We start from the raw sequence: 26095 nt of genomic DNA on the forward strand, positions 1-26095 counted from the left end.
AAATTTAAAAAAATTTTTTCAACAAAAGTAGGTTGATACTGTGCCTTGTACTGCTGCTGTACTTAATTTTTTTTCATTTCATTATTTTATTTGAGACAGTGTCTCACTCTGTCACCCACGCTATAGTGCAGTGGCGCTATCATGGCTCACTGTAGCCTCTAGGGCTCAAGCAATCCTTCGGCCTCAGCCTGCCAAGTAGCTGGGACCACAGGTACATGCCAACAACCCCTGCTAATTTTTGTATATTTTGTAGAGACTGGGTTTCATCATGTTGCCCAGGCTGGTCTCCAACTCCTGAGCTCAAGAGATCTGCCAGCCTCAGCTTCCCAAAGTCCTGGGATACATGAGCCACTGCGCCCGGTCTTCAATTCTAATATATTTTTGTTACGTCACATATCCACCCTTCTTTTTAATAGCTGTAATCTATTATATGGCTATACCATACCTTTTTTTTTTTTTTTTTTAGACAGGATCTGGCTCTGTTGCCCAGGTCATAGTGCAGTGGTGTGATCTTGGATCACTGCAGCCTCAAAACTCCTGGGCTCAAGTGGTTCTTCCATCTCAGCCTCCAGAGTAGCTGGGACCATAGGTGTGCACCACCATGCCCCTAAATATATAATCATTTTTATATAATCATTTTTATCAGTTCCTTATTGATAGACATTTAAACTCTATAACAGCAAGTTATACAAATAATATAACAAGTTGTAAAACATTAAGTTATTTAGGGATATATATGAAGTTAGGAGATTTTTCTTGTGGGGAGGGCAGCAAGGTCAGCCTTTAAGAGATTCTGATGGAGCAGACCATTGGCTCCCAAACCCCAGGGCTTGGCAATCCATGTGAGTTTAGCATCTTGCCAACTAAATTATTTATTTTGCTCAAGTTATCCTTTTTGCTTGCAACCAACGGCCTCTAATCAGTTGTACAGGTTTCTAACTGTTCGATATTATGAACTAGTGCAGTAAGTCCTTCAACATTTTTGGATTCTTCGGCAAACATACAAGAATCTATCTTACTATTTACCATATAAGTATTGCAATTTGTCTTATTTGTCTTCTACACTGCGCCTTGAGAGCAAGGCCCACTCACTTCTCATTACTCTGAATCCTAAGTACAGCACTGCATTCTTTTTTTTTTTTTTTTTTTTGAGACGGAGTTTCACTCTTGTTGCCCAGGCTGGAGTTCAATGGCGCCATCTCAGCTCATCGCAACCTCCGCCTCCCAGGTTCAAGCGATTCTCCTGCCTCAGCCTCTCTAGTAGCTGGGATTACAGGCATGCGCCACCACACTCGGCTAATTTTGTATTTTTAGTAGAGACGGGGTTTCTCCATGTTGGTCAGGCTGGTCTCGAACTCCCGACCTCAGGTGATCCGCCCGCCTTGGCCTCCCAAAGTGCTGGGATTACAGGCATGAGCCACCACGCCCGGCCTAGCACTGCATTCTATAATTATTTTAAGTAAAATTGTCATAACATAAAATTAACCATCAACCATTTAAAAATGTACAACTGAGGGCATTTTCGTAAAAATAGCGTTATACAACCATCAGCTCCATGTAGTTCAAAGACCACAAATAATTTTTACCGAAAGCATTTTTCAGTCTCAGATTAATCTTTCTAAATTATATCTTGTTCATGACCCACGTAGTTAAAATAAATTGTTGCTACCCACCACCTATAAGCCTAAATGCCTGATATTCAAGAACTTGTTTCTAGATTATTAGTGATTCTCTACATGTGCACTCCAGGTCGATTAAGTATAATTAGTTGTTTGCAATAAATACAGGAAAAATTAAACTCAAATTATGAATTTGATGTGCCCTCTTTGTCTCACACACCTTCAATTCTTGCAATCTTTACACATCTCTTCTGGCAAGAAATTGTAGAAAGCAGATCCCATTTATAGGAAAGATGAATATCGCTGATACCCTTTCAATAGTCCCACTGCGACAACTTACTTATGCGGCAAGAATGAAGTGTGGGATGTGGGAATGAAGTCTTCACAGTGTGTGGTCCCGTCCACTCAGCACCGGAATGAGAAATGACACCTCTTCAGGCTTCACAGTCTGGAGCCTTCTAACTCAATTTGCTTTGGTAGGTGGAACCCAAGTCCTACAAACCTTAGACTCTTTCTTCCAGAGAGAACCACTAACCACTAACCCTGTGCACCAGGGTTTCTCAAAGTGCGGGCCACAGGCCACCTGCTACCGAATCACACACAATGTTGGGTGAAAACGTGGATGGCCTGGGCCCCACCCTAAAAATCTCAGAGTCCGAATACCTAGGGGTGTGGCTCCGAAAACCGCTTTCCACTAGTGCGCCAGGTGGCTCCGTCTTTGGCGCGCAAGTTTGAGAGCCGTGGGTCCCCGCCCTCCGCCGAGGTGGGCGGGGCGTAGCGGAGCCCCACGCTCAGACCGCCTACGCAGGCTGGGGCCGGAGGCACGCAACCCTGAGGCAGCGAGTCGCCAAGTCTCGTGTGCGCCCCGCAACGCGGGAACTAGGCGAACCTTCCACGCTTCTCCCCTCCTTTCTCCTCCCGCAGCGTCCTGCGCGCATGCGCTTCGCGCCTTCTCTCGCCGCCGCGCCCCCAGCTGTCCTGGTTACAGTTGGTGTTTGCGAATTCTCTGCGGCGCCTTCTCTGCCGAACTCCAGCGGCGGTTCCATACGCGCGCGCCCGCGTCACGTGGGCCGAGATTTCCCTCGCGGCTGCTGGCCGGCGGGTGAGCCCGGAGAAAGGAGCCGCGGCCACTGCTCGCCCTACCTCTGCGCCCCGGGGCGGGCGCGCCGGTAAAAATGGCGAAATGGGGGTAGTCGGCGCTGGACCTGAAGCGATGGGGCACGCAGGTGGGGCTGTTGTCGGAGCCCCCTGACGTGGGCGCCGGGCTTCTCTAGGTGATTTGATCTGGCGACCTCAGGCCGGCGCCTGAGGTCAGACTACGGAGCCCGCGGGTCGCCAACGGCCTCGCCGAGAGCCGGAGGCAATGGATGAACAGAGCGTGGAGGTGAGGGGGTTGTGAGGGTGGTGGTTAGTCCCCGCCCCCACCCGATGAGCGGTTTTTATTCGGGGAGCCGTGCCCATGTCCTCCCTCCGGTACGGCACCCCTACCCCACACCCCACACCCCTGCCGCTGTGGAGAGGGCTGGCCCTGTACCAAGGACGCCGTTCTCATTCTGCAGCGCTCCGGGTGTCTTGTGCTCACTGTTCCGCAGTCAGGTGGTGCGTATCCTGGAGTTTTCAAGGATGTCTTGGCACAGGTACTCTTCCCCACCGGGTATTTACAAACTGCATCCTGTTCCGAGCAAAACTGCAGATTCATCAAATGGACGTACCCTGCCACTCGCCACCAGTCCTTAACAGTTCTTGAGCTGATCTAAATCTCCTTCCAAATGGATAATCATCTTTCCCTCTCAGTGGCACATTTTGCAAGCTTCTGCCTTTCCTTCCTAGATTGAATCAGCATATATTATCTCATGTGTAGTTTCCAGAACAAACTGTTCTTTTTATAACTGATTCTTGTAAGCTGTGAGTTAAAATAGTTGGGATATGTAGGATATGTAAGTAAAGGCTAGGAATATTTTTTAAAAGATTGTTTATTGAACTTAATTGTATAATCATTATCAAATTTTGAACCTTTCAGATACTGAACTAGGAAATCCTTGCTTTTTAGTAAGAGGTAACTGTGTTATGGATATTCCACTTGAAACTAGTCATTCTGTAGTCTTGTTGTCCACCCCGTTGCAGGTTACAGAATCTGCATCTCCCAGGTTCTTTCTGGCCCTACAGAGTCATGATGAGATTCATGAGTAATTTTCTCCTTAATTCCTCATGTAAAGTATTATAAAGGTTTTGTAAACTTATCTTGGTTTTAGGAGGGTTTAATTCTAGAATGGAGTGAAAGTAAATGTCAGTACTATAAAAACAAAGTATACAATACAATAACAGTACGTTTAATTGTATCTTTTTTCTTGTTAAAAACTTTTCAGTTACTTCCTAAATTGATTAAACTGAGACTTGCAAAGATAATACTGTTTCTTGTATTTACATATTTTTGTTGTTGTTGTTCCCAAGATTGCTTTGAACTACCGTCAGCATTTTCAGTTGGGGCAGAATCTCAGGTTCAAATAAGTAGCTAGTCGGTTTTAACATCAGGGCAGCAATTCAGATTTCTGGATTCTTAATTCATTTTTTTCTGGGTCACAGTACACTGCCTTTAGGATAAGTGTCTTTTTAAACTTCTTTTTCCTCTAAATTATAAAATCAGTTTATACCTTTTGGGGAAATTGCAGAAAAAGTTAAAAAGTTCATGTTGTGTATTCAGTCATATAGTCTGCCTTTTTTCCTTTTTTTTTTTTTTTGAGACAGAGTCTCACTCTGTCACCCAGTCTGGAGTGCAGTGGCACCCTCTCGGCTCAATGCAACCTCCACCTCACAGGTTCAAGCGATTCTCCTGCCTCAGTCTCCTGAGTAGCTGGGATTACAGGCGCACACCACCACGCCTGGCTAATTTTTGTATTTTCAGTAGAGACGGGATTTCACCATTTTGGCCAGGCTGGTTTCGAACTCCCGACCTCAAGTGATCCACCTGCCTCGGCCTTCCAAAGTGCTGGGATTACAGTCATGAACCATTGTGCCTGGGCCTTTTTTCCTTGCTGTCGTACATTATATGCATTTTTCTGTTATCATTAGATGAAGAACTATTTCTAGTGACTAATCTTTGTGTAACTGCCGTAATTTACTTAATATTCGGACATTCGGGCTGTACCTAGATTCTTGCCATTATAATTACTGCTTCAGTGAAAATTTTTCTACATAAGTCTGTGTTTGCATTTCCTATATTTTCCTTAGAATAGAATCATCATGAAGCTTAGAAAAATGGAAGTACATTTTCCAGATATTTTAAGGTACTCTGGACCTTGACCAACCAAATCCTGATATGGAATATAGTTAAAATAGAGATATCAGCCCAAAATAAATGTAAATGTTGAGTTGTTTTGAGCTTGCCTTTTACTCTTGATTCAGTAGCCTAAACTGGTGGATCTTACATCTTTTATTGTTTTCAGAGCATTGCTGAGGTTTTCCGATGTTTCATTTGTATGGAGAAATTGCGGGATGCACGCCTGTGTCCTCATTGCTCCAAGCTGTGTTGTTTCAGCTGTATTAGGGTAAGTTGTATTTCTTTTTACATGTAGCTAGTATATATAGTATATATTGTAAGGATTAACCATTTCCCTTATCTTTTTATTTTACATTTTTTTGCCCTAAAGTGCTTGCTTGCATTGTGCTTGGGGTTGAGGAATACTAAGGTAAATGACAAATTGCCTGCCTTGAAGGAGCCTAAATCTAATTGAGGGAATGGAGTTTAGAATGTTTATATTGAAGAATGTGTGGTATCATAAAGAGACACTAAAGAAGTGCTGTGGGGCTCAGAAGAGGACTAGTTTATATGCGTTTGGTGAATAAGATGGAGAAAAAGTGTTTAATCTTAAATAGTTGCAAGACACTGTAGAGATAAATATAATCTAGGGGCTTTAAAACTTGAGTGTTGGCACTTTGGGAGGCTGAGATGGGTGGATGACAAGGTCAAGAGATCGAGACCATCCTGGCCAACATGGTGAAACCCTGTCTCTACTAAAAATACAAAAATTAGCTGGGCGTGGTGGCATGCGCCTGTGTCCCAGCTACCCACGGGGCTGAGGCAGGAGAATCACTTGAACCTGGGAGGGCAGAGGTTGCAGTGAGCCGAGATAGCGCCACCGCACTCTAGCCTGGTGACAAAGTGAGACTCCATCTCAAAAAACAAAAGAAAACAAAAAACAAAATTTGAATGTTGGCTGGGAGCGGTGGCCTAGGCCTGTAATCTCAGCACTTTAGGAGGGCGAGGCGGGCGGATCACGGGGTCAGGAGTTCGAGACCAGCCTGACCAACATGGTGAAACCCCGTCTCTACTAAAAATACAAAAATTAACTGAGTGTGGTGGTGTGCGCCTGTAATCCCAGCTACTGAGGAGGCTGAGGCAGGAGAATTGCTTGAACCCAGGAGGCAGAGGTTGCAGTGAGCTGAGATCACGTCAGTGCACTCCAGCCTGGGCGACAGAGCGAGACTGTGTCTCAAAAAACCAAAAAAACATTATGAGGAAGTTTGGTTGTGTGTGCCAGTGTCCAATAGCACATCTACAGAGCATAGTTGAAAACTGCCTTGTTCACATTCCTCTTCAATTATTTATTTTCCTGAGAAAATCAAAGAGGTCACATGCTCTTCACCTCAAACTTCCTGTTTCGGCTGGGCGCGGTAGCTCACGCCTGTAATCCCAGAATTTTGGGAGGGTGAGGTGGGTGGATCACCTGAGGTCAGGAGTTCGAGACCAGCCTGACCAATATGGTGAAACCCTGTCTCTACTAAAAATACAAAAATTAGTCAGGCATGGTGGCATGTGCCTGTAGTCCCAGCTACTCAAGAGGCTGAGACAGGGGAATCACTTGAACCCGGGAGGCAGAGGTTGCAGTGACCCACTGCACTCCAATCTGGCGACAGAGCGAGACTTCATCTCAAAAAAAAAAAAAAGAAAAAAAAAGAAAATTTCTGTTTCCTTATTCTTGCCTAAGGAAGATAAATATGCCTTTGTCAAGAGTAGTATTGGTAACACTTAAATCATTTTTTCCTAGTCACACAGCTCACAATTGATGGTACTGGATTTGAACCCATTAAGTTCAAGAACTCTATAGCCTTTTCTTTGTCACTGCACCATGTGCAGAAGACCAAGTTAAATATGATGTTGGTTCTCATACTCCTAAAACTAAGAGATTCAATCTTTCTTGGCCTTCTTTCCTCAGCTGTAGAATTCAGATAGGATTTGCTTTACAGGGTGGTTGTGGCATTAAATGAGATAAGCTAAGAAGTAATTAAGAAATTATAAAATACTGTATCTACTTATTTGTAAGGTATTTAGTTGTTAAAATAGCAACTAATACACATTAACACTTACCTATGTTTTAATAAACAGTGAAACTGATGCTAGAGAAATTAAGTAATTGGCCTCCATTACTGTAGTTAATTAAGTGGTAGAATCTGGATCTGGGCTGATTTTTTTGATGAAGGTCCCATATGCTTATGGTGTTTGGTTGTTACCTTATGCCTCATTGATTCTGTATTTTTTCATTGTTACATCTTCTTCCTCCTGCCCCTTAAATGCATTTATTTCTTAATTTCTTAAGATCTTGTTGCTTCGTTCTCTACTCTGAGGTTTCTGGGAGTGTTCATCTACTTTGGGAAATTTGATTTACTTTAGCAGCTTTAGCTATCATCTCTCTGCATGGCTCCTAAATCTATTCCTTCAGCACTAACTTGTGGATGTCTTGTCTTGTTGTCCTTCTAGCATCTTGAACTTTGTTGAAGATCAAATTATTCGTGTTATTTTCTCAAACCAACTCTAAGTTCATACTTTTTGTTCTGTTCTGCCAGTCAAACTGGAAACTTTATACCAGTGATTTTTTTATTTTCTATTTTTATTTTTTTGAGATGGAGTCTCGCTCTGTTGCCCAGGCTAAAGTGCAGTGGCGTGATCTCGGGTCACTGCAACCTCCGCCTCCCAGGTTCAAGCGATTCTCCTGCCTCAGACTCTCGAGTTGCTGGGAGTATAGGCACACTCCACCATGCCCAGCTATTTGTGTGTGTGTGTGTGTGTGTGTGTGTGTGTGTATGTGTGTGTGTGTATATATATATATATATATATATATATTTTTTTTTTTTTTTGTAGAGATGGGGTTTCACTGTGTTGCCCAGGCTGGTCTTGAACTCCTGACCTCAACTGATCTGCCCTCCTTGGCCTCCCAAAGTGCTGGAATTACTGGCATAAGCCACCGCGCCTGGCCTATACCAATGATTTTTAAGTGCAATTAGTTATTATCTCCCGGTTTCACTTATATTTGTCTTACCTTTCTATTTTTATCATTAGCGTGCTAATAGAGAAGTATGAACATTGGTTACCTCATGCTTAGATTATTTAATTACTTTCTATCTGATCTCTCAGGTTTGAGTCTTTTCTTATCTCCAGTCCATTTTCTGTCCTGCTGCTATATTAATATTTTTCATTGGTGTCTTTTTTTTCCCAGAAGCCTCAGAAATTTATTACATAAAGGATAAAGTCCAAGAATGTTAGCCTTGTGTTCAGACCGTCCAGATCTGATTCTGACCTTTCTTTCTAGGGCTGTCTTGGTTCCTGAATGCACTGATCATTTGTTCATTCATTCAGCAAATATTAATTGCTTGCCTACTTGTTTTCAAGCCAGTCATTTTTTATTAGGTATAATTGACATACAATAAACTACACATGTTTAAAGTGTACAGTTTTTTATTTGTTTTTTTTTTTTTTTTTTGAGCTGTTGTTTCGCTCTTGTTGCCCAGCCTGGAATGCAATGATGCGATCTCCCCTCACTGCAACCTCCATCTCCGGGGTTCAAGTGATTCTCCTGCCTCAGCCTTCCAAGCAGCTGGGATTATAGGCATGCATCACCATGCCTGGCTAATTTTGTATTTTTAGCAGAAACAGGGTTTTACCATGTTGGTCAGGTTGGTCTCAAACTCCTGACCTTAGGTAATCTACCCACCTCAGCCTCCCAAAGTGCTAGGATTATAGATGTGAGTCACTGCGCCTGGCCAAGTGTACAGTTTTGACATATATATCCTCTTGTGAGACTATCACTGCAGCCAAGTTAGTGAATGTATCTGTCATCCCCAAAACTTTCCTTGTGCCTCTTGGTAATTCCTCCCTCTACTTACCTTGTCCCCAGGCAACCACTGATCTGTTTTCTGTCACAATAGATAGGTTTGCTTCAGAGATAGGGGGGATGGAAAAAGAGGAAAAAGATAAGTTTGCATGCTCTGGAATTTTACACAAATGAAAATCATACAATATGTACTCTTAGGGATCTGGCTTTTTTCACTCAGCAAAAATACTGTGTGTATCAGTAGTATTCCTTTTTATTGCTAAGTAGTATTCCATTGTATGTATTTACCACAATTTGTTTATGCATTCACCTATTGATGAACATATGGCATGTTTACAGTTTTTGCTATTACAATGAAAATTGCTGCGACATTCGTGTACAAGAAGCTTTCTTTTCTCTTGGGTAAATAATTAGGAATGGAATGGATAGAGATTATATGGTAGATGTGTGTTTAACATTTTGAAAATTGCCCAGCTATCTTCTAAAATACTTGTATCTGAGAGCTAAACAATGAGCATACGTGGACATAAAGGGGGAAATGCTAGACACCAGGGACTTCAAAAGAGGGAGAGGAGAAGAGGGATGAAGGTTAAATTAAGAAAGGATTGGGAGACCAAAGCAGGTGGATCACCTGAATTCGAGAGTTCGAGACCAGCTTGACCAACATGGAAAACCCCGTCTCTAATAAAAATAGAAAATTAGCCAGGCGTGGTGGTGCGTGCCTGTTAATCCCAGCTACTCGGGAGGCTGAGGCAGGAGAATCTCTTTAATCTGGAAGGTGGAGGTTGCAGTGAGCCGAGATCGTGCCATTGTACTCCAGCCTGGGCAACAAGAGCAAAACTCTTGTCTCAAAGAAAAAAAAGGAAATAGTTTTATAATTTTACATTCTCACCAGCAGTGAATGAGAGTTCCAATTCCTCCACATTAATGCTAGCAGTTGGTATGTTTGGTTTTGTGAATTTTAGCCATTCTCGGGGTATGTAGCCATTCTTAGAGGTATCTCCTTGTTTTAGTTAGCGTTTCTCTGTTGAGTGATGATGTTAGCATCTTTTCCAGGAGTTATTTACCATCCATATGTTGTCTTTGGTAAGGGGTCTGTTCAGTGCCCCCCGTTTTGTGCTAAATAAATATAACAAAATTTCCATTTTACCCATATTTAAGGGTACAGTTCAGTGTCTTTAATTACATCCATGATGTTGTATAACCATATCACTGTTTCCAAAACCTTTCATCACCCCAAACAGAAAGTCCGTACCCATTAAAAAAAAAGAAAAAAGAAAATAAACATAAGTAAACATAGGAAAAGTATTTTAAAAATACAGTATAAAAGATAAAAAAATAGTACACCTATGTAGGGCAGCTCCATTCTAATCTTATGAGACTACTGTAGTATATGCGGTCCATCATTTACCCATACATCTTTATGTGACACATGACTATATACCACCTTTCGTTTATCCTTTTTTTTTTTTTTTTCAGACAGAGTCTTGCTCTGTCGCCAGGCTGGAACTGGAGTGCAGTGACGTGATCTCGGCTCACTGCACCCTCCGCCTCCCAGGTTCAAGCGAGTCTCCGGCCTCAGCCTCCTGAGTAGCTGGGACTACGGGCGCGTGCCACCACACCCAGCTAATTTTTGTGTTTTTAGTAGAGTTGGGGTTTCACCATGTTGGCCAGGATGGTGTTGATCTCTTGACCTGTGATCCACCCTCCTTGACCTCCCAAAGTGCTGAGATTATAGGCATTGAGCCACTGTGCCCAGCCTATTTATCCATTTTTATCTCTTGATACACACTTGGGTTGTTTTCACCTTTTGGGTATTGTTAATAGTTCTGTTGTTAACAATTATCTGTTTGAGTTCCTGCTTTCATTTCTTTTGAATATATATCTAGGAGTGAAATTGCTAGATCATATGGTGTTCTGTTTAACTTTATTATTTTTTTAAATTGTGGTAAAATATACCTAATGTAAGATTAGCCTTTTTTTTTTTTTTTTTTAAATGAGACAGTGTCTCACTCTGTTACCCACGTTGGAGCGCAGTGACACAGTCATGGCTCACTGCAGCCTCAATCTCTTGGGCTTGAGCAGTTGAGCAGTTGGCCTGCTTCACACTCTTGAGTAGCTGGGACCACAAACGTGTGCCATTGTGCCTGGTTAATTTTTTTATTTTTTGTAGAGACAGGGTTTTACTTTGTTGACCAAGTTGGCCTCAAACTCCTGGACTCAAGTGATCTGCCTGCCTTGGCCTCCCAAGTGCTAGGATTACAGATGTGAGCCACTTGGCTCAGTCAGATTTATGATTTTAACTGTATTTTTAAGAGTACAGTTTAGTGGCATTAAGTACATTCACATTGTTGTGCAGCCATCACCGCTATCCATCTTTAGTACCTTTTCATCATCCCAAACTGAAACTCTGTACTTGATAAACAATAAATTCTCATTATTCTCTTCCCTCTAGCCCCTTTAACCAATATTCTACCTTCTATCTTTACACTGACTATTCTAAGTACCTCATATAAATGGAATCATAAAATATTTGTGTTTATTTCTACCTCTGTATTCTGTTCTGTTAGTCTCTATTTCTGTTCTTATGGTAGTACCACACTGCTTTGATTACTGTAGCTTTGTAGTAAGTTTTGAAATTAGTGTGAGTCCTCCAACTTTTTCTTTTTTAAGGTAGTTTTAGCTATTTGGCATCCCTTGAGATTCCATGTGAATTTTAAATGCAGTTTTCTACCAATATAAAAAAGCACCATTGGAGTTTTAGTAGGGATTACATTGATTCTGTACATGCCTTTGAGTAATATTGCTGTCCTAAAAATATTAAATCTTATGATCCTTGAACATGGGTGTCTTTCCATTTATTTAGGACTTCCCTAACTTCTTTCAGCAGTGTATTGTAGTTTTGCATGTAGAAGTCTTTCTTTCTTTTTCTTTTTTATTTTTTTGAGACGGTATCTCGCTGTCACCCAGGCTGGAGTGCAGTGATGTGATCATGGCTCACTGCAGCCTCAACTACCTGGGTTCAAGCAATCCTCTTGTCTTGGCCTCCCAGTGCTGGGATTATAGGTGTGAGCCACCACAGTCAGCCTCCGTGTATGTCTTTCAAATTCTTGGTTCGTTTTTTTCCTAAGCATTTTATTCTTTTTGATGCTGTTGCAAATGTGTTATTTTCTTAATTTCCTTTTTTGATTGTTCATTGCAAGCTTATAGAAATGCCAGTGTTTTTTGTGTGTTTATTTTGTATCCTGTAACTGCCGCATTTATTAGCTTTAACAATATTTTGTGGACTCTTTAGGGATTTTTACAGATAAGATCATGTCATCTGCAAAAAGATAATTTCACTTCTTTTTTAATTAAGATACTTTTTATTTCTTTATTTTGCCTAAGTACTATGGCTGGAATTTTTAGTACCTGTATTATGTTGAATAGAGATTGTGAAAGCTGGCATCCTTGTCTTTTTCTTGATCTTAAGGGGAATTTTTCCTGATCTTAAGGGGAAGAGTTAAAGCCTTTGAATCGTTGACTATGATTTTTATGAGTTTTTATATATGGCCTTTATCAAGTTGAGGAAGTTCCCTTCTATTTCTGTCTATTGAGTATTTTTGTCATGAAAGGATATTGGATTTTGTCAGATGCCTTTTCTGCATAATTGAGATGATCATAGTGGGAGTTTTCCATGAAGTGGTTTATCACATTGAATGATTTTTACAGTTGAACCATCTTTGTATTCTAGGAATAAATCCCACTTGGCCACAGTGTATAATCTTTTAAATATTCTGTTGAATTAGTTTTATTAGGATTTTGTTGAGGATTTCCCTAGCACAATTTCTCTAGTAAATGTCTTAAACTCCCAGAGCAATACATATACATTAAAATTTTTCACATAGCATTATGAATGAGGATACACGGTGCATGTCAATAGTGATATCTCTGAGTATATTCTGAAGAAATGGAAGGAATTTAATAAATATTTATATTTTAAATTAATTTCAAATGCGGGATTAGGTGTTGGAAGTAGTATTTAACCAATCATGAACCCATGATCTAAGATTTTTAATGATTGCTGTAATTAATGTTTCTCAAAGAGCTTGTTTTCTGTAACAAAGTTGATTTTTTTTTTTTTTTTTTTTGAGACAGAGTCTCACTGTCACCCAGGCTGTAGTGGAGTGGTACAGTCTTGGCTCACTGTAACCTCCGCCTCCTGGGTTCAAGCGATTGTCCTGCCTCAGCCTCCTGAGTAGCTGGGATTGTAGGCACCCACCACCATGCCTGACTAATTTTTATATTTTTAGTAGAGATGGGGTTTCACCATGTTGCCCAGGCTGGTCTCGAACTCCAGACCCCAGGTGATCCACCCACCTCAGCCTCCCCAAAGTGTTGGGATTACAGGCGTGAGCCACCACGCCCGGCTGATGTTTTTTTTAAAACTCTCTCTTTTTGGTCTGCTGTTACACTAACAGTAATTTTATTTACCATCTGGCTTATTTAGTTCTGTATACTAGATAATTAATATATACAATCTTTATGATAATTACTCATTCTTACAAGTTTTTGGAAATGAACAAAGGGACTGCTTTTCCCTTTCTCTGGTAGACACACCGTAAGAAGTGGACTTTGGTTGTAGTTTAGTGGTGTAGATGTTTGTAAGAAACTATTTTAGGTTGGGCACCGTGGCTCATCCCTTTAGTCCCAGCACTTTGGGAGGCCAAAGGCAGAGGATTGTTTGAGCCCAGGACTTCAAGACCAGCCTGAGCAACATGGCAGGATCCCATCTCTGCAAAAATTAAAAAATTAGCTGGATGTAATGGGCACATCTGTAGCCCCAGCTACTTCTGAGGGTCAGGTGGGAGGACCTCTTGAGACCAAGAAGTTGAGGCTGCAGTGAGTTGTGTTTGGGCCACTGCACTCCCGCCTGAGCGACAGAGTGTGACTTGTCTCAAAAATAAAAAACCCAGACAGTATTTAGCATGTTTTTGTATGTATATATAGTTTGCCTCAAACAATACATCAGGGGATGTAGGAAATTTTGTATGCTTTCACAAGGCATCTGAGATCCTCTGTGATCTGCCTCCTAGTTTCCTTGCAATTTTGAGCTATTTGGGAATAAAGGTTCTTTGTTAACAAATTTCCTATTTACTGCCTGTTTTCTCTTATAGCTAAAACTATTTAAATGAGTGTTTTCCACTCCATATCTCTGCAACCTCGCTGTCTACTTACCCTTCAGCCCATTCTAACTTGATTTTAGTTCCCTCACATAGCTACTCACATAGCTCCTGCAAGGTATAGACTCAATTTTGCTAAATCCAATGAACATTTCGTTGGCCTTATCTTTCCTTCTCAGAGCATTCAGCACAAATTACTTTATCTGTTTTTCTTGAAACATTATCTTCTTTGGTATTTTTGCCATAATAGCTATACCATCTTCCTAGTAACTTCATAGTCTATGGATTTTTTTTTTTTTTTTTTTTTTTTTTTAAGAGACTGAGTCTTGCTCTGTTATCCAGGCTAGAGACAGTGGCATGATCATGGCTCACTGCAGCCCCGACCTCTGGATTCAATTGATCCTCCCACCTCAGTCTCCTGAGGAATAGCTGGGACTACAGGCATGCGCACCATACCTGGTTAATTTTTAAGTTTATTGTAGAGATGGTATCTTGCTGTGTGACCTAGACTGGTCTGGACCTCCTGGCCTTAAGCAATTCTCCCACCTTGGCCTGCCAAAGTGCTAGGATTAAAGGTGTGAGCCACCATATTCGACTGGTCCATGACTTTTAACACTACCTCTAGACTTATACTTCACAACTTTATCTTTTCAGTCCTGGCCTTTTCCCTGCCTCTAGTATCTAACTACCCTCGTTTGGACTTGTAGTATGCATTTCAAATATATTATCTCTATAAGAGGTGTTTTTTTTTTTTTTTTTTTTCCATGCCAAATCTGTTTCTTTTCCAGTCAGGAACCCAGTTTTTTATCCAAAAACCTAGTTCACCTTAATCGTCCTTATTCCTCACATCCAGTAGTAATTGAACTATAAATGTTAGCAGCCATTTTTTTTTAAGATTATCTTATATACTTAGTATTTATTACTAACAGCTTCTCTAACCGTTACAGCAGTTTTGCAGGGTAGGTATGTTGATTCTCTTGTTGCATATGAGGAGACGAGCTCAGTCACTTGTCCAATGTCATGTGGTCCGTAAGTGCCAGAGCTGGGAATCAGACACAGATCTAAAGATTGTGATTCTTCCAGTTTAATAATGGAGAGAAAATAATTTTTAAATTTTATTTTATGTTTATAATTTTTAAATTGAATGGGGGGAATGCTCTAAACATATTTAACATTATGCATTAATATTGTATCACTGGTTGGTTGGTTTTGGTTTGAAAGAAACATTGTTTTTCTCAGAGTATTAACATTGTCATATTTATTTTGTAATTAAATTAGATTGTGGAGACTGAGTAATCTCATGCATGTATGCCTGTAATCCCAGCACTTTGGGAGGCTCAGGTGGGCGGATCACTTGAGGTCAGAGCTGGAGACCAGCCTAGCCAACGTAGGAAAACCCTGTCTCTAATAAAAATGCAGAAACCATCTGGGTGCGGTGATGCATGCCTGTAATCCCAGCTTCTCGGGAGGCTGAGGCACGAGAATTGCTTGAACCTGGGAGGCAGAGGTTGCAGTGAGTTGAGATGGCACTACTGCACTTGAGCCTGGGTGAGGGAGTGAGACTCTGTCTCAAAAAATAAATAAATAAATTAGATTGTGAAATACAAGATAAATATGCCACAAATATTCAGAGAATGTAAAGCTCAATGAGCCTGGGAAAGGCAGGAAATTTTATGGACATGATCCAGTGACATTTCTATGATCCAGAGACAGGACATGGAGGGAGGGCCAAGCACATATATGTCAACAGTGTTATATAGTGCAGCAATAAGCCTGTTTTGACTGGGAGGGAGGAGGACATTTAAACATATGATCTGGTTACTCCCTATCATAGTCCCAGTCTTTGTTAAGGTTTATAATCTAGCAGGACAAAGAAGATCAACAAATAAGTCGTCATAATAAAGTTTCTGAAGGGGGATGTATAGTGGTAGAGCATGGCAATTGTATCTAAAATAGTCTGCAGAGTGTCAGGGAATGCTTTTTGGAGAAAGCAGCTTATGAACTGAAATCTAAACAATGAGTAGGAGTAACCCAGATGAAGAAAGGTTTTGAAGAATATCTTAGGCGGAGAGAGGAAACATGTGAAGATATAACCTTGCTGGGTCATAGGGCCAGTTCTGGAGAGGAGTTCATGAGACCAGTTCTGGAGAGGAGTTCATGAGACCGGTTCTGGAGAGGAGCTATGACTTTAACAGAAGAGTGGCATGGTCATGTCATTGTTTCAGGGGAAGAAACCTGACCCAAATTTCGTTTTTGCCTAGAGACCAAGGTAATAATAATGTTCAAGGTTATTAAGAATGGAGGAATCCTTTTCCGTAGGATTTTTACTTTATTTTTATTTTTATTTTTATTTTTTGAGACAGAGTCACGCTCTGTCACCCAGGCTGTACAGTGCAGTGGCGCGATCTCGGCACCCTGCAGCCTCTACCTCCTGGTTCAAGCAATTCTCCTGCCTCAGCCTCCCGAGTAGCTGGGGCTACAGGTTCACACCACCACACCTGGCTAAATTTGTATTTTTAGTAGAGAAAAGATTTCACTATGTTGGCCAGGCTGGTCTCGAACTCCTGACCTCATGATCTGCCCGCCTCAGCCTCCCAAAGTGCTGGGATTACAGGTGTGCTCTGTATGCTTTTTCTTTCAGCTTTATTTTCTTTGGTCTGAAGTACCTTGCTTCCTTTCATTTTAAGTCTTTTACTGTCCTTTAAGGTTTCCTTGGGAATTTTATTTCTAAATTAATTATTTGGCATCAAGTTAAAGCTCATGTTCATTTTAAAAAGTAGAAAGAGATAAACAAATAACAGATATTGGGAGTACGTTGGTGTAGGATCATAGTTATTTACCTCTGAACCTATTTATCAGACAACTAAAACATAAAGTTTTTTGTTTTATTATAAACCTGTTGTTTCCTGAAAACTAGTCAGAAAATCTTAACATCTCCTTCCATATGGTATAAGATTGCTCTCAGTTTCCTAATAAATTATTAACATAATTTTTGGTTTAGTAGAGACATTATTCTCTTCTAAAACCTTTTTGTAATTATGAGGAAACCAAGATATCTAGAAGCTTCAATTACTGAACTATGAAACCTTTTTGTTTTGTTTTGTTTTGTTTTGAGACAGAGTCTTGCTCTGTCGCCCAGGCTAGCGTGCAGTGGCAGGATCTCAGCTCACTGCAACCTCCGCCTCCCTGGTTCAAGCGATTCTCCTGCCTCAGCCTCCCGAGTAGCTGGGATTACAGGCGCCTGCCACCATTCCTGGCTAATTTTTGTATTTTTAGTAGAGACAGGGTTTCACCATGTTGGCCAGGCTGGTTTCCATCTGCTGACCTCAGGTGATCTGCCCACCTTGGCCGCCCAAAGTGCTGGGATTACAGGCATGAGACACCACGCCTGGCCCTATGAAACTGTTTTAAGGCTTAAAAGTTGTGCTCTATTGCTTATTCATTTTTTTAGGTTTAATTTACATGTCTATAATGTATGTAACTCAGAATTAGCTTCCCTTTTTTTGAATTAGCTTTTCAAAAACTAAATTCAGTAGTAAACTAGATAGAAATAAATCATCACTATGGTTTATTTTTTAGTGCAAAGGAGACAGTCATTATTATAAGACAATAGTAAGATTATATACACATTCCCTGTGAGAATCAGCTAGTCCTGGAATCATTCCTTTTCCTGCATGAGAGTAGCCTTTTAACAGCTATTTTGCACTGAGTTCTGTCCCTTTAAAAGTTTATCCCTATGAGGATGATAGTGTGAAGGAGACAGTAGATTGCCTATTATTTCTGTAAGTATCTCTAAAATTAAGCACTAGACAGTGCTTAAAACTCATTAGATTTGTATTATTTTATATATATATATATAAATAAAGTAATGGTGTTTTCTAATCAAAATCTAATCTTTTGACCCCTTAGCGCTGGCTGACAGAGCAGAGAGCTCAATGTCCTCATTGCCGGTAAGTGTTTCGCTATGATTATTTGTGAATTTGGAAAATAGTAAGGTCAGAATGTGCCTTGGGATTCATAAAGGCAGTTTTCCTGCAGTCAGCCCATTTCTCTTCTTCTTGAAGATAGTTGAGTAGAAATAAGCAATCTGACTAGAAAAAGAAATGCAGGGACTAATTCATGTGACTTAAAATTATGTTTACTATGTTGTACTCTGCCTCTCTTAGAAAATACTTGTGTAAGTTCTTAATTTACCTTTCATAATTAAGCAACAAATTTTTCATGTTTCTGGTTAAAAAATCCAGATAGTTAGGCCATAACTTATCTTTTATAATTAAGCAAAAAATTTTAATGTTTCTGGTTTAAAAAATCCAGATAGTTTGGCCGGGCACAGTGGCTCACACCTGTAATCCCAGCACTTTGGGAGGCCAAGGTGGCTGGATAACCTGAGGTCGGGAATTCAAGACCAGCCTGGCCAACATAGTGAAACCTTGTCTCTACTAAAAATACAAAAATTAGCCGGGCATGGTGGCACGCACCTATAGTCCCAGCTACTCAGGAGGCTGAAACATGAGAATCGCTTGAACCTAGGAGGTGGAGGTTGGAGTGAGCTGAGATCGCACTGCTGCACTTGAGCCAACGTCGCGCCATTGTACTCCAGCCTGAGTGACAGAGCGAGAGTCTGTCTCAAAAAAAAAAAAAAAAAAAATCCATATGGTAGAGATAAATATAAAATAAAAAGGCTTCTGATTCTGATACTCCCTGCCCTGTCTTCTCACTTAATAACACTTGCAAAAGAAATTGTTGGATTTGGTATCTATTCTTCTAGACTATTTTTTGTGCATGTATTTTGTAATGCCCTAATCCAGTATAATTGTGTCTATATTTAAATATATGCGTATGTGATTCCCGTATGCTTTTTCTTAAAATGTACCAATGATATAATATTGTTTTGCAGTTTGCTTTTTCATGTAAAATATGGTAGGTATCTTTTCTTGATTGTATGTATATATAAGTCATTTTTTTTAAAAGTGACTGATCAGTGTTATGACTATACCTTGATTTATTTATCCCCATATTGAGAGACATTTAGGTTATCTCTACTTTTGGTTTCAAAAAATAATGCTGGAGTGCCATCTGTTGCCCATTTTTTCGTTTTGTATTCACTTTTCTTTACTTTTTATTTTTTTGAGACAAGGTCTCGCTCTGTCGTCCAGGCTGGAGTGCAGTGGCGCGATCTCAGCTCACTGCAGCCTCGACCTCCTGGGCTCAGGTGATCCTCCTACGTCAACCTGCCTCCTAACTGGGACCACTGGTGTGTGCTACCATGCCAAGCTAATTTCGTTTATTTTTTGTAGAGATGAGATGTCACTGTTTTTGCCAAACTGGTCTTGACTTCCTGGGCTCAAGGGATCCTACCACCTTGACCTCCCAAAGTGCTAGGATTGTAGGTGTGAACCAGTGTGCCCAGTCCCACCTTTCTTATATTATCTTAAAGACCAGCACTGTCAAGTAGAACTTTTTATAATGATGAAAGTGTTCTATGTCTACACTGTCCGGTATGGTAGCCACTAGCTACGTGTGGTTGTTGATCACTTGAAATGTGTCTAGTGTGGCTATATGATGAAATTTTATTTAGTTATTTATTTTTGAAATGGAGTCTCACTCTTTCTCCAGGCTGGGGTGCAATGGCGCAATCTCGGCTCACTGCATCCTCAATCTCCCTGGCTCAGGTGGTCCTCCTACCTCAGCTTCACGGGTAGCTGGGACTATAGGCACATGCCACGACGCTTGGCTAATTATTTGTAGAGACAGGGTTTCATCATGTTGTCCAGGCTGGTCTCGAACACCTCGGTTCAAGCAATCTACCTGCCTCAGCCTCCCAAAGTGTTGGGATTACAGGCATGAGCCACCATGCCAACAGTACAGCATTAGACTCAGAAGTTGAGAATTCAGTCCATATTCTGAATCATATGTTTTTGTTTAGTTTTTTTGTTTGTTTTTGTAAATGACGTGTTAATATGGTGAAAATAAGTTGCAAAGAGTATTTTTCATTGTGTCTTTTTCTTTTTTCTTTTTTTTTAGTTTTAATAGTGTTATGGGGCCAGGTAGTGGCTCATACCTGTAATCCCAGTACTTTGGGAGGATCACTGGAGGCCAGGAGTTCAAGACCAGCCTGGGAAATATAGCGAGATCCCTGTCTTTACAAAAAATTTTAAAATTACCTGGATTTGATGGTGTGCTGCTGTAGTCCCAGCCACTCAGGAGGCTGAGGCAGGAGGATCGCTTGAGCCCAGGAGGTCAAGGCTGCAGTGAACCATGATCATGCATGCTGCTGCATTCCACCCTGGGTCATAGAGTGAAACTGTATCTCTTAAAAAAAAAATGGTGTTATGGTATGAGTATTATTGTGCTCTCTATTTTGAGAAATGTGTTTATTTTATAAAATAATCTGAAATTCATGAATTAGTGTATGTGTATGGATTTTCTCCCCAGTGCTCCACTCCAGCTACGAGAACTAGTAAATTGTCGTTGGGCAGAAGAAGTAACACAACAGCTTGATACTCTTCAACTCTGCAGTCTCACCAAACATGAAGAAAATGAAAAGGACAAGTATGTCCTCAATTTCTTTGTTCAATATGGAATGGATTTTGCCTTTGTGTTGTTTAATGACACTATATTGGTAGTTGCCATTTAGTTATTTATGAATAAGTAGTGTTAAATTTCTTAAGTTTTTAATTCTTTCAATCATGTGCTGTTGCTGTTAAGCAACATATTCTTATTATGTTTATTTAACAGCGGTTATTTCATGCCATGTATATACACAGACACCCCTTGCCCTCTCCTCCCCCCATACAGAAAGTGCTTTGCTAGATGATAGGCATACAGAGGTAAATGAGACATAATTTCTGTTAACTGCTTAATGGGGACACAGTGATAATACTGTGTTAAGTCATTTGAGGGACAAGAGTGAATAAATGGTCTTATGTTCCATGATTGAAGAATTTTGAACGTATCTGGAGAGTTGTTATGGGGAGCAGATAAAGAAAGGAAAGAATGATGTGGCAGTGATTTGTTTTTATAGATGAAGAAGCTACAACATGGTTAATTGTAAGGCTTCACTGTCCAGCAATAGTAAAATAACTTGAATTAGGTAAGAGTCCAGGACCCTTGAATGTTTAGAAATAAAACCTGGTCACTTTTTGTAGAGTCACAACATTGGTAAAGCAAGAGGTTGAAACCTCACAGGTCATTAGAAAAAATTTTATCTGTTTCTTCATTATACTGAGGAACTAGAACCATAGAAATAAGAGAACAGGGCATGGTGGTGTGCACCTATAGTCTCAGCTACTTGGGAGGCTCAGGCAGGAGGATCTCTTGAGCCCAGAGGATGGCTTAGGTAACATAGCAAGACCCCCATCTCTTAAAAAAAGAAAAAGAAAAAAAAAGAGGCTTAATTATGGTAGTATATGGTAGTATAACACCATATTCTGATGCATAATCAGAATTAAAACCTGTTATTCGGGCGGGTGTGGTGGCTCATGCCTATAATCCCAGCACTTTGGGAAGCCGAGACGGGTGGATTACCTGTGGTCAGGAGTTCAAGACCAGCCTAGCCAATGTGGAGAACCCCGTCCCTACTAAAAATACAAAAATTAGCTGGGTGTGGTGGTGGACACCTGTAATCCCAGCTACTTGGCAGGCTGAGGCAGGAGAATCACTTGAGCCCAGGAGGCATAGGTTGCAGTGAGCTGAGATGGTGTCATTGCACTCTAGCCTGGGTGACAGAGCAAGACTCCGTCTCCCCCCAAAAACACTAAAACTAAAACTAAAAAGCTGCTATTCAGGTTTAACTGGACTTTTCAGGAATTCTGTCATTTGTAGCATTGTGGAGGTCTCACCAAAAATAGTTATTTAATTTCTTTTCTGTATAATAACACATTTCTTAGGTGAACACTTAGGTGTTTTTCCTCTGAAGTGGTGGGTATTACTATTTGGAAAGACCCTTTACCTCTTGTTGGGCCTGTTCTATTAGAGCCTCTCAAAAGGAATGGACTGCTACAGTTTGCTAACCTGCTAGTCTTTCTTATTTGCTGTTTGATGCCTACTGGCCTCCCCTTTTTGCAGGTGAATACAGGCTGTTGATTAAGAGGAGTTTTGGCAAATTTTCTATATTGTAAAAGCTATATTATAAATTTGGTATTTTGGAAGTCTTGCTATGTGAGCTTCCAAACAGTATCTGATATATTTTTTCTAACCTTTATTAATTTCCCATTTGATACTCTGATTACTTATGAATTAGAAATATAAAATATAAACCTATGTAAGTATTTTCTCTAAGATCGGTGTCCTTCATCAATGAAATGCTTTTTTAAAAATGCGTGAGTGGGTCAGGCGCAGTGGCTCATGCTTGTAATCCCAGCGCTTTGGGAGGCCGAGGCAGGTGGATCACCTAAGGTCAGGAGTTCAAGACCAGCCTGGCCAACATGGTGAAACCCTGTCTGTACTAAGAATACAAAAATTAGCTGAGCGTGGTGGTGGGCGCCTGTAATCCCAACTACTTGGGAGGCTGAGGCAGCAAGAATTGCTTGAACCCAGAAAGTGTAGGTTGTAGTGGGCCAAGATCACGCCACTGCATTCCAGCCTGGATGACAGAGCTAGACTCCGTCTCAAAAAAAAAAAAATTGCAAGAGTGTATCTACTTTATAAACAATAGAATACTTAAAACATTTTAATTATGGTAAAATACACATAAAATTACCATCTTAATCTTTTTTTTTTTTTTTTTTTTGAGACGGAGTCTCGCTCTGTCGCCCAGGCTGGAGTGCAGTGGCGCGATCTCGGCTCACTGTAAGCTCCGCCTCCCGGGTTCACGCCATTCTCCTGCCTCAGCCTCCTGAGTAGCTGGGACTACAGGCGCCCGCCACCGCGCCCGGCTAATTTTTTGTATTTTTAGTAGAGACGGGATTTCACCGTGTTTGCCAGGATGATCTCGATCTCCTGACCTTGTTATCCGCCCGCCTCGGCCTCCCAAAGTGCTGGGATTACAGGTGTGAGCCACCACGCCCGGCAATCATTTTTAAATGTACAATTCAGTTATGTTAAGCATGTTCACATGTTCAACCAATCTCCAAAACTTTTTAAACTTGCAAATCTGAAACTGTACCCATTAAACCACTCCCCATTCCCTCTTCCCACCAGCCCCTGGCAGCCACCATCATACTTTCTGTTTCTATCAGTTTGAGTACTCTGGATACCGCATATAAGTAAAACCGTACAGTACCTATCTTTTTGTAACTGGTTTATTTTACTTAGCATAATGTCCTCAAGGTTCATCCATGTGTCAAAATTTCCTACTTTTTTAAGGCTGAGTAATATTATATTGTATGTATATGTCACATTTTGTTTATCCATTCATCTGTCAGTGAAAATGCGTTGCTTCCACCTTTGGGCTGTAGTGAATAATGTTGCTATGAACATGGATGTTCATGTCTTTGAGACTCTACTTTCAGTTCTTTTGGTTATGTAATCAGAAGTAGCATTGCTAGATCGCATGGTAATTCTATTTTTAATTTAAGTTTTTAAGGAATCTCCATACTGTTTTCCATAGTGACTGTACCATTTTACAGTCCCACCAACACTGCACAAGGATTCCAGTTTCTCCACATCCTGGCCAACACTTGCTTTTTTTTTTGTTTTTTTATAGCAACCATCCTACTATGGTATGAGGTTAGGATTCACATTTCTGTAATGATTAGTAGTGATGAGCACCTTTTCATATGCTTACTGGAGATCTTTTGCTCATGTTTAAATGGGAGTTTTAAAAATTTATTTGTTGAATTATAGGTGTTATTTATATATTCTGGATATTAAACCTTCATTCTTCTCTCTCTCTCTTTTTTTTTTTTTTTTTTTTTTTTGAGGCAAAGTCTTGCTCTGTTGCCCAGGCTGGAGTGCAGTGGTGTGATTATCAGCTCACTGCAACCTCTGCCTCCCAGGTTCAAGTGATTCTCATGCCTCAGCCTTTTGAGTAGCTGGGATTACAGGCGTGTACCACCACGCCTAGCTAATTTTTTGTGTTTCTAGTAGAGAAGGCGTTTTCACTATTTTGGCCAGGCTGGTCTCAAACTCCTGGCCTCAAGTGATCCATCCACCTTTGCCTCCCAAAGTGCTGGGATTACAGGCATGAGCCACCACCACACCGGCCTGTAGTCTATTTGTGTATATGGTGTAAAGTAAGGGTCTGTGCTAGTCTGCTAGGTCTTCCATAACAATACTGCTGAGTAGCTTAAACAATAGAAATTTATTTTCTCACAGTTCTGATAGGTGTTAAGTCCCAGATTAAATGCTGGTAGTGTTGGTTTCTGGTGAGGCCTCCCTTTCTCCTTGACTTATAGATGGCCACCACCTAGCTCTGTCCTCACATGATCTTTGCTATATGCATGTGCACGCCTGGTGTCTCCTCCTCTTATAAAGGACACCAGTGCTGTTGGATTTGGGTCCTGCCCTTATGATCCTTACTTAACCTTAATTACTTTCTTAAAGGTTCTGTCTGCTAATACATTCACACTGGGGGTTAAGGCTTTACCCTATGAATTTGAGGGGGGACATAGTCAATCCATAACAGAGTCTAACTTTATTGTTTTCCATGTGAATATCCAGTTTAAAAGAAAGTTTAAAATTGAGTTGTTCATTTTCCAGGGGGGTCTAGTATTAACTCATGCAGTTAATCATGTGTCTTGATTATTGTTATCATTGACCACATGTAGGAAAAGTACTTGTGCATGCTCATGTAGGTATAAATGCATAATCAATATTATTAAGCACATGCCCAGAATGTAGTAGTACAATAGAATTTACCATCTATAGTGCTGCTTGGAAATGATGCAATATATATGATGTCTTTAAGAAGCAAATCTGTATTTTGCATGTGATTATAAAGTCCAGATCAATGAAAACAGTACTTTAAAAAAATTGTCCACATAAACTTCTTTAGCTTACTTTACAGAAGCCATGGAGTACATTTTATACTGTGTTTCTTGAGACATAATCATTTAAAATTGACCTGTTTGCTCAAGCTTAAGAATTTGTGGAGGTGATAATGTTCCAATTTTATTTAATTTATAACTTTATTTTCTTTTCATAATGTATAGATGTGAAAATCACCATGAAAAACTTAGTGTATTTTGCTGGACTTGTAAGAAGTGTATCTGCCATCAGTGTGCACTTTGGGGAGGAATGGTGAGCAGAACAAATTCAGTATTTTTTTTTTAGTTAGAGACTAGAAGGCACTGAAATACTTATTCAGATAGAAAATAGTGTCATTATGCTCTCGTAGAATGAAAATTAAAATGCATCTGCTTTATAGATGCTTTATTAAAGGTATCATACTTTTATTCTAGAGAATCTTGTTTGTGCGGTTTAATGTAGGACATGGGCCCCTTACATAAATATTTTAACCTCTAACACCTATGCAACATATCCTCTATTCATTTGCAAATCTTTTTGTTGTAGGATCCAGGTCACTTTTTTCATTAAAGGTCAGTTGATCGATGTACTGGCCAGGGTTTCCAATTTTAGTTCCTTTAAAATGGAGCAAGAACTTAGACACTTGTGAAACAACATTGAGTGCACATATCTAGATCTTATAATTATTTTCTGTTTTTTAGATTCTTTTTTCCAATTGAATTCAAGAGCAGTTTTTAAAGACAGTCTGCCATTATTGAGCTTGAAGCATTGAAGTTAGTTTTCTTAGAAGCAGCTTTTTTATTTTAAAGTCATGTTCTGTTGTTTACTGAATACTTTTTTTTCTTGAGAAAAAATTTTGCACTCATTGCTGAGGCTGGAGTGCAATGGTGGGATCTCGGCTCACCACAACCTCTGCCTCCCGGGTTCAAGTGATTCTCCTGCCTCAGCCTCCCTAGTAGCTGGGATTACAGGCATGCGCCACCACCACGCCTGGCTAATTTTGTATTTTCAGTAGAGACAGGGTTTCTCCATGTTGGTCAGGCTGGTCTTGAACTCCCGACCTCGGGTGATCCACCTGCCTCAGCCCCCCAAAGTGCTGGGATTACAGGCGTGAGCCACCGTGCCTGGCCTCTGAATACTTAATTAAATGATCTCCTTACAATATTAAGTACAATTGGCCTAAATAGGTTGAGAATAAATACAATAGATTCTCAGGAAAAATAAGTGATGGGGGAAATGGAAGTGGGTAGTTATCTAGAGTTCCCATGAGAATTGATCATTCTGTGGACATCAGTCAGTA

At 40.5% G+C, this 26095-nt stretch overlaps 2 protein-coding genes across 16 annotated transcripts in view; one reads left to right on the top strand and one right to left on the bottom strand.

Moving 5' to 3' along the window:
* LOC105476831 (proline rich 11) overlaps nt 1-2446 on the bottom strand; it is a 93526-nt gene extending 91080 nt beyond the window's left edge. Inside the window, exon 1 of the mRNA XM_011733076.3 lies at nt 1960-2446. The gene's annotated coding sequence lies outside the window, so the exon portion shown is untranslated. The remainder of the gene's footprint in view (nt 1-1959) is intronic.
* Nucleotides 2447-2567: 121 nt separating this feature from the next.
* The window catches only part of LOC105476833 (tripartite motif containing 37), a 135852-nt gene continuing 112324 nt past the window's right edge, over nt 2568-26095 (top strand). For 10 of the 15 annotated variants that reach the window (XM_011733084.3, XM_011733087.3, XM_071082851.1 and 7 more), the window contains exons 1-6: nt 2735-3003; nt 3179-3256; nt 5063-5164; nt 17797-17837; nt 20323-20439; nt 24981-25068. In XM_011733084.3, coding sequence (XP_011731386.2) covers nt 2983-3003; nt 3179-3256; nt 5063-5164; nt 17797-17837; nt 20323-20439; nt 24981-25068 — 447 coding nt within the window. In that variant the 5' untranslated portion in view covers nt 2735-2982. Of the gene's footprint in view, nt 3004-3178; nt 3257-5062; nt 5165-17796; nt 17838-20322; nt 20440-24980; nt 25069-26095 lie in introns of all 15 variants that reach the window. The other 5 variants (XM_011733091.3, XM_071082852.1, XM_024791249.2 and 2 more) reach the window with 2 other exon arrangements.

This window comes from Macaca nemestrina, chromosome 17 (assembly GCF_043159975.1).
Source record: "Macaca nemestrina isolate mMacNem1 chromosome 17, mMacNem.hap1, whole genome shotgun sequence".
NCBI lineage: Eukaryota > Metazoa > Chordata > Mammalia > Primates > Cercopithecidae > Macaca > Macaca nemestrina.